Genomic DNA, 9,056 nt, shown 5'->3' with positions numbered 1-9,056 from the left:
AAAAAAAAAGAAGCCATGAAGATTAAGAACTTTGATATGGGGAGATTGTCTTGGTTTTCTTGGTTTATCCCCGCAGACCCAGTCTAATCATGAAGCCTCATAAAAGAAGAAACAGAGAAGAGGCAGCACGAAGACGTGGCCAGGAAGGGCAGGGAGACAAGGGCCTCTTGATGCTGGAGAAGGCACGGATAGAGGAGGCACGAATCTCCCCTGGAGCTTCCAGAGGGAGCCAGCCCTGCAGGCACGTCGATTTTAGCCCAGTGAGGCCAGTGCCAGAAACCTGACCTACAGTAAGAGAATAAATTCGTGCTGTTTTGGGCTGCAGAGTTGGTGGTCATTTGCCACCACAGCAAATATTTTAGGTTGGTGCAAACTAATTGTGGTTTTGCACCTAGAACCTAATAGAAAACTAAGGCCGGGCGTGGTGGCTCACGCCTGTAATCCCAGCACTTTGGGAGACCGAGGCAGGCGGATCACAAGGTCAGAAGTTCCAGACCAGCCGGGCCAATATGGTGAAACCCTGTCTCTACTAAAAATACAAAAATTAGCCGGGCATGGTGGCGGGCGCCTGTAGTCCCAGCTACTCGGGAGGCTGAGGCAGGAGAATCACTTGAACCAGGGAGGCAGAGGTTGCAGTGAGCCAAGGTCACACCACTGCACCCCAGCCTGGGCGACAGAGCGAGACTCCATCTCAAAAAAACACAACACAACACAACACAACATGACACAACAACACTAAGGTAGGTGCCAGGTGCGGGGCCTTTCCCTTCCCTGAGTGCAACTCCTGCAGGCAGCCAGAAGAGGGCAGCTGCCACCAACAAGCAAAAGCAGGAGAAAGAATTTCTGCTGCCAAGGTTGGAACCAGGTCTGGATAGTGGCTACAGCCACTGGGAGAAGGAAGTTTGAGGGGATACTTAGGACGTGCGTTGACATTCAGTGTCCGAGTCCTGGCTACAGAAGTGGGTTTTTGTTTTTGTTTTTGTTTTTGGAGACAAATTCTTTCTCTGTTGCCCAGCTTGGGGTACAGTGACATAATCACGGCTCACTGCAGCCTTGATCTCTCAGGCTCAAGCCATCCTCCCACCTCACCCTCCCAAGTAGCTGGGACTACAGGTGCATGCCACCACACCTGACTAATTTTTAGCTTTTTTTTTTTTTAATTTATTTTTTGTAGAGACGGGGTCTTGCCACGTTGCCCAGGTTGGTCTCAAACTCTTGAACTCAGTGTCGCACCACTGCACTCCTCTCACCTCAGCCTCCCACAGTGCTGGGGTTACAGACATGAGCCACTGTGCCCAGCCCCAAAAGTGTGTATTTTTTTTGTGGAAGTTCCTTGACTGTACACTTTTGTGCAATTTTCTCTGTGTTTTACTTTAATGAAAATTGTGTGGGGGAGAGGGGGAGAAGGGAAGGGAAATGGGCAATAGTAAATACATGACTTGGCAGGGCTGAGGAAATCAGAGTGTTTGCTGAGCCTTTGCCCCATGGCTGCTTTCTGGGCAGGCTCTGGCAGGGGCAGCAGACACCATCCCATCTGAGGAAGCCAGATGAAAATGCCTGGGCTGGTCCCACGTCTCCAGGCATAGGCTGTCTCTTTGCCTTTTGCTCTTCTGCCAAGGCTGTGTGAGTGAGTCGGGGTGAACTGCTTGCTGTGAGCATGTCTTCAGGTCAGAAGGCATCAGGTGTACCTTCCACTACCCACTTACCTCCTCCACCAACACCCCTGCTAACTTGATCCTGAGGCCCATTCATCTCGAAGGCAAAAAGACCCAGTTGTCAGTCTATTTTCCATCCATCCACCCATCCACCCATCTATCCATCCATCCATCCATCCACCTATCCATCCATCCATCCACCCACCCATCCACCCATGCATCCACCTATCTATCTATCCATCCATCCATCCACCTATCCATCCATCCATCTACTCACCCATCTACCCATCCATTCATCCATCCACCCTTCCATCCACACATCTATCCATCCATCCATCCATCCATCCATCCTTTCACCCATTCATCCATCCACACATCCATCCACCCACCTACCATCCATCCATCCATTCATCCAGCATCCATCTATCCATCTATCCATCCATCCACACATCCATCCATCCTTCTATCCATTCATCTATCCATCCACCATCCATCTACCATCTATCCACCCATCTACCATCCATCCACACATCCACCCAATCAATGCATCCATTCACCCACACATCCACTCACTCATCCACCATCCATCCTTCCATTCACACATCCATCCACTTGATCCATTCATCCGTTCACACATCCATTCAATCAACGCATCCATTCACCCACACATTCACTCACTCATTCACCATCCATCCATCCAGTCACCCAGTCCATCCATCCGTCCACCCAACCCATCCATCCATTTACACATCCATCCACCCAATCCATCCGCACATCCATCCAACCATCCACCATCCATCCATCCATCTATCCATCCATCCATCCATCCACACATCCATTTATTCACCCAATCCATCCATCCATCCATACATTTATCCATCTGCGCATCCACCATCCATGCATCCATCCATCCATCCACACATCCATCCATCAGTCTGTCCATCTATCCATCCTTCCATCCACCCATCCATCTATCCACCATCCAAACGGTCATCCATCCATCCCCCATCCATCTATCCATCTATTCCTCACTTGCTTATTCACTAATTCAGCACTTTCTGGTGGCGCCTCTGTGCCTGGCACTGTGCCAGTACTTCCTTTTGGCCTGTTTTCTGGTAAGCGTTAGCATTTATCTTCTTTGCTGTGGCTCTTACAAAACACGGGCAGGTAAATGTTTCCTGACATGTGAGGACACATATCACCTGGGGTCGGGGCACACAAATGACTCCTGGGGGCCTGAAGATGAGTGTGTGTGTGGGACTTGGTGATGTGAGTGCTTTGGGCAGGGCTCTGAGTCCAGCCTTGGGGTGGAGACAGCCCTGCTTCAAGCACACGCTTTGGCCAAGCTCTGAATCCCACTGCTGGTTCCAGATCCACAGACAAGGACCTTGGTCTGAGGCTTGTCTAGGAAGGCCCCAGCCTCAGCTGTCCCCATAGCCAGTGGGCAGGCATGTTTGGGAAGGTGAGGAGACTCGGGGAGGGCAGGCCCCACCGGGCTGCAGTTGAATGTGAGCATGAGACCTGGCGAACATGGGGCTGTGCAGCAGAAGGTGTGATTTCTCAGCAGAACATGCACACATGGACTTTAAATGCCTGGTTTTCATATATTAAATTAACTTCAAAAGTTAACACGCCCTGAGCCTACCAAACAGAGGTTGTCTTGGGCTCGATGCTATTCATGGTCAGCCTCCATCCTCAGAGGAGAGCAGCGGAACCAGCATGGCTGGCCACCAGTGTGCCAGGCTTGGTGGTGCAGCCAGTGCCTTCAGACCTCAGGTCCGCTGAGCTTGCCCCCAATCCTGCCCCCAGCCACACTACTCCAGGGACCAGTAGTAGAAGACTTTGTGCCAGGCTCTTGGGTCCAAGGGGTGGTGTGCTGCCAGCTTGTAGATGGCTGCAGTGGAGCCCTGAGCCTCTCCGAGCTTCCGGTGCCCATCTGTATAATAGCGGCACTGGCTGCAGTTTCCACCCTACAGTGGCCATGACCTCAAACATAAGTCAGACCCCATCACTGCCCTCATAGACACCGCCCAGCCCTGCCCATGGCACCTATCACCAAGTTCAAAGTCTCCACTCAGCCTGAGCCCTGCGTGAGTCGTCTCTAGCCACTTTTCCCATGTCTCCTGTCATCTCCCCGCCCCTCTGCTCCTGGAGCTCGTCCAGCAGCTGCTGCCTCGGTCTCTGCACCTGCTGGCCCCTCTGTTGTATGTTTCTAGCTCCTCATTGCTCAGGTCCCAAGGGGCCTCCCTGCGCAGCGTAGTCACCCTCAGTCAGTCACACTCCCTGCTGGATTTTCTTTTTTCTTTTTTTTTTTTGAGACGGAGTCTCGCTCTGTCACCCAGGCTGGAGTGCAGTGGCGCGATCTCCGCTCACTACAAGCTCCGCCTCCCGGGTTCACACCATTCTCCTGCCTCAGACTCTCCGAGTAGCTGGGACTACAGGCGCCCACAACCACGCCTGGCTAATTTTTTGTATTTTTAGTAGAGACAGGGTTTCACCGTGGTCTCGATCTCCTGAACTCGTGATCCGCCCGCTTCGGCCTCCCAAAGTGCTGGGATGACAAGTGTGAGCCACCACGCCCGGACTCCCTGCTGGATTTTCATCAGCACCCCCTTTCTGAAGTTGTCTGGTTCCACAGTTGATTTTCTGGTTCAGCATTGGACTTCCTTTGTGAGAATGTCATGTGGGAGGGAAGGGGCTGTGTCCTTGTTCTTCACCCTTCTTGTCCTAGTGCCTGACACACAGTGGGAGTTCATTTTTTTTTTTTTGTATATATATATGTATTTTTTTTTTAGTAGAGACTGGGTTTCACTCTGTTGGCCAGACTGGTCTTGAACTCCTGGCCTCAAGTGATCCACCCACCTCGGCCTCCCAAAGTGCTAGAATTACAGGTGTGAGCCACTGCACCTGGTCTAATTTTTATTTATTTTTTGAGACAGGGTTTTGCTCTGTTGCCCAGGCTGGAGTGCAGTGATGCAATCATAGCTCACTGCAGCCTCGACTTCCTGGGCTCAAGTGATTCTTCTACCTCACTCTCTCAAGTAGCTGGGGCCACAGGTGCTTGCCACCATGCCCAGCTAATTTATTTCTTGTAGAGACAGGGTCTCGCTATGTTGCCCAGGCTGGTCTCGAACTCCTGGGCTCAAGCAATCCTCCTGTCTGGGCCTCTCAAAGTGCTGGGATTACCTGCATGAGCCACTGCACTCGACCTACAGTAGGAGTTCAATAAATGTTTCTTGAATGTTCCATACATGTTTATGAGGTCTGGCCTTCAGATTTGGCATTAAAGCGCCCTGAGATCTTGGTCAAGAGCCTGTTTCCTCATCTATTAGATGTGGCTGAAGGTCCCCACCTGTGCCCTCCCAGGCTCTGGGAGGACCCACGGAGACAGGAGGGCAGAGAGAAGGGGTTCCCGCGATGCCAATCCTGGGTGCTGTTCTCCCTGAGCCCTCCCTACAGGATCCAGAATGTGGGGCCCAAGCTTTAGGAGGATGCGCCTGACCAAGGTGGCGAGGCGCTGTGCTGAGGAGCGCCAGCACAAGGGGGCCCCCGAGGCCTGTCGCAGGTCGGAAGAGGCCCTGCCTTGTCCTGGCGGTGAAGGGAAGGTGGCCCACTCCGAGGGCCGCACAAGGACAATGTCCCCAGCCCAAAGTGCCGTACTGCTTTGCTGACGTTTTGGTGTTAAAAATATACGTTCTTTTATGAAGCAATAGTGATTATAGGTGATGGTTCTTAAAAAATGTCCCCACTTGCCCAAATGAAAACATTGACAACCCAAGGTCAGTCCTGAAAGGTTTTGGAGAAATTTGGGGTCCATGAAACCGTAAATACTAGTCTGTTGGGTTGTGGGATCAGAAGTTGAGATATGGGGTTCTTGGAAGAGCCTGCTAGAAAGTGTGACCACAATCCCCCATCCCAACACACACACACACACACACACACACACAGGAATATGTGGTACATCTGTGCATACACACAAGCACACGCAGACACCAGCACATATGCACACACACACCAGCACACACACCAGCACATATGCACACACACAGAGCACATATGCACACACACACCGCACATATGCACACACACACACCAGCACATATGCACACACCAGCACACAGGCACACACACACACCAGCACATATGCACACACACACACTAGCACACATGCACACACACCAGCATACATGCACACACACACACTAGCACACATGCACACACACAGACCAGCACATATGCACACACACACCAGCACATATGCACACACACCAGCACATATGCACACACCAGCACACATGCACACACACACACACCAGCATATATGCACATACATACACCAGCACATATGCACACACACCAGCACATATGCACACACACCAGCACATAGACATATACAAACACAGGCAAAGGCAAACACGTGTGTGAACCCTGGGGTGATGCACACTGACATGGTTTGGCTCTGTGTCCCCACCCAAATCTCATGTCAAATTGTAATCCCCACGTGTCGAGGGCGGGACCTGGTGGGAGATGGTTGAATCATGGGGCGCATTTCCCCCATGCTGTTCTCGTGATAGTGGGTGAGTTCTCACAACATCTGATGGTTTGAAAGTGTGGCACGTGCCCCCTTTGCTCGCTCTCTCCTGCTCCACCATCGTGAAGACGTGCTTGCTTCCCCTTTGCTTTCTGCTATGATGGTTAAGTTCCTGAGACCTCTCAGTCATGCCTCCTGTTAAGCATGCAAAAGTGTGAGTCAATTAAACCTCTTTTCTTCATAAATTATCCAGTCTCAGGTAGTTCTATTTATTTATATTTTTTTGAGATGGAGTCTAACTCTGTCACCCAGGTTGGTGTGCTATGGCATGATCTCGGTTCACCGCAGCCTTTGCCTCCCAGGTTCAAGTGATTCTCCTGCCTCAGCCTCCCCAGTAGCTGAGATGACAGGTGTGCACCACCATGCCTGGCTAATTTTTGTGTAACTTTTTTTTTTAGTAGAGATGAGATTTTGCCATGTTGGCCAGGCTGGTCTTGAACTCCTGACCTCCAGCGATCCACCCACCTTGTCCTCCCAAAGTGCTGGGATTACAGGTATGAGCCACCACACCTGGCCTCAGTTCTTTATAGCAGTGTGAGAACGGATAATACATACACAAACCATGCAAACACATAAACACAAGCATTCACAAGTACACATATGCACTGCATACACACGTGCATGCACACAGACATATACACACATGCATATATGCACACGTGTCCACGTGCACACACACCTGCACCCATATGCAAATACAAGAAAATACAAATGCACACACACGTGATGTACACAAACATGTAAACACACAGGCACATGCACACAAGCAAATGCGAACATGCGTGCACGATACATGCAAAACACATGCAAATGAATAGGCACACACGTGTGCATGCAAAAATGCACACACGTACAGAGAGATGAAGTCCCAAGAACATTTAGAGCCACGCGCAGGCCGGCACCAAGGAAAGAGATGCCTGTCAGTCAGTGCTGAGTTTGCAGGGTCCACTGGACTTTGGGGACGGCCCGTGAGTTTCCCAGGCGGACGTCAGGCAGACAGCATTCAAGTGAGAAAAGTGTCGTATATTCAAATTTATTTAGATGAATGTCTAGCCACAGTCCTCTGTGGATTTGTGTACATTCACTTTTTTAAAAAATGGTTTCCATAAAAGGATTTTTGGTAATTGCCTAATTTTTAATACAGTATTTATATACAAAACCCACTTCAAACTACTTACTGTACAAGAGAAAAGAGAAGCATCAGATTGCATGATTTTAGCAAATAATGGAAATCTATGACACCTATGAACTTTGATCACAGTTGGCAGATTAAAGGGAATGTAACATCACATCAATGATGTGTTCAAGACAAATATATTTATATTTTTCCTCCTGGCCTTTGCTAAAATGATGTTTCTCTCGGTGCTTGAGAAATTTCAGAGAGTTGTTTAGTATCATTGCTGCAAATTTAGATCACTCATATCATTTATGAGACTTGGTTTTATACACTTTTAAAATAATTGTCCAACAGTGACATTCCTGTGAGTAAAAATATAGAGAAGTGTTACCAAAATAGAAGCCTTTATTAATAAAAATCTTTGGTAATAACAGTATTTAAATTCCTCTCAACGATATTTGGTTAACTAATAAACTCCCTCCACCTTTGAGCTACAGAAAAAATATCCTCAATCTACCATATAACTGATATTTGAAAAAAAAACCCCATAAATATTCTAAAGCTTCCAGGGGACCCCTGGAAGCCCTAAGACTTCTTGAAACCCTGACACCATCTGTGGAAATGCTTCCCAGGTCATCTCTCTCTGCCCATTTTCTGGCCAACCGGTTTTGTCCCATAAGGAAGATGAACAACTCTGAGGTCAGCTTGGTGTGATGGGGGCAGGTGTGTGGCTGACAGCGGGGAGCCTGCCGGGGATGCCAAGGGTGCTGTTTCCTGCTTAATCAGGGACACCTGTGTCCCCTTCTAGCTTTCCAGGGATAACTGGGATGCTCCCACGCCCCCTGTGTGACTCAGGGATGAGGCACTTCTCTTTCAGCCGCTCAACTGATGGAAGGAAAAGGCGATGGAAAGTCTAACTTCTGAAAGAGGCAGGTGACACCTTTTGGAACTGGAATCAATCATTATTCTTGAGTGGGTTTTCCATTTTCCCTGACGCATCGCACCAGCTTTTGCGCGATGCCTCGGCTTACCATTTTGCATCTATCTTAAGGAATTAGGAGGATTCAGAGGAGGGTTTCTAGGGGCCTCTGCTCACTTTTCACCTCTAGGGAGACTCAAGTTTCCAAGCATTCTTTCTGCAAAGCACCTGCCTTTGCTACCTTATTGCCCTATTACCAGCCATCATTTTGATTCACCTTGAATACTACAGATTAAAAAATATTCCCTGCATAATGGCTTTGTGCAAAAACAAGGGAAAGAAAACAGAAAGAAGAAAGGAAAATGTCCTATCAGAAAGTGGTCCTCCATGTTTGCAGAAAACCCAGGACCTACCGGGCCCTGGCGGGAGCGGGAAGCCACCTGCCCTGGGAGAGGGTGCCCGTCGGTCGGGATGCCCGGCTGGCCTGCCCAGCCCCGCTGGCATAGCTACAGGATGCCCCCGTGGTGGGCATGGCCAGGGGCTGGGCTGCCGAGGCTGTCTGGGCAGGCTTTGGGGTTGTGGTGGTTGCACGGTGGCTCGTCCTTCTGCCGCTCCTTCTCCATCCAGGTTTCCAGCAGCTGCTGCTTGTCTTGCTCCTCCCGCATGAACAGCTCCACCATGAGCACCTTCTCCTTGTGGATCTGCTGGCTGATGTCCTTGGGGATGTCCGGGATGACCCAGTCCACGAAGTCGCTCATGAACATGACCAGGTTC

General features: G+C 49.9%; 1 protein-coding gene across 3 annotated transcripts in view; it reads right to left on the bottom strand.

The window, feature by feature from the left end:
- Nucleotides 1–7,263: 7,263 nt before the first annotated feature.
- Nucleotides 7,264–9,056, bottom strand: part of ANO1 (anoctamin 1) — a 113,368-nt gene continuing 111,575 nt past the window's right edge. For 2 of the 3 annotated variants that reach the window (XM_032755475.2, XM_058439051.1), the window contains exon 25: nucleotides 7,273–9,055. In XM_032755475.2, the coding sequence (XP_032611366.1) occupies nucleotides 8,789–9,055 (267 nt within the window). In that variant the 3' untranslated portion in view covers nucleotides 7,273–8,788. Of the gene's footprint in view, nucleotide 9,056 lies in introns of all 3 variants that reach the window. The other variant, XM_058439050.1, reaches the window with a different exon arrangement.

This window comes from Hylobates moloch, unplaced genomic scaffold (genome assembly GCF_009828535.3).
Source record: "Hylobates moloch isolate HMO894 unplaced genomic scaffold, HMol_V3 SCAFFOLD_5, whole genome shotgun sequence".
NCBI lineage: Eukaryota > Metazoa > Chordata > Mammalia > Primates > Hylobatidae > Hylobates > Hylobates moloch.
Note: the sequence above shows the minus strand (reverse complement) of the source record. Positions and strands in the feature narration are given on the sequence as shown.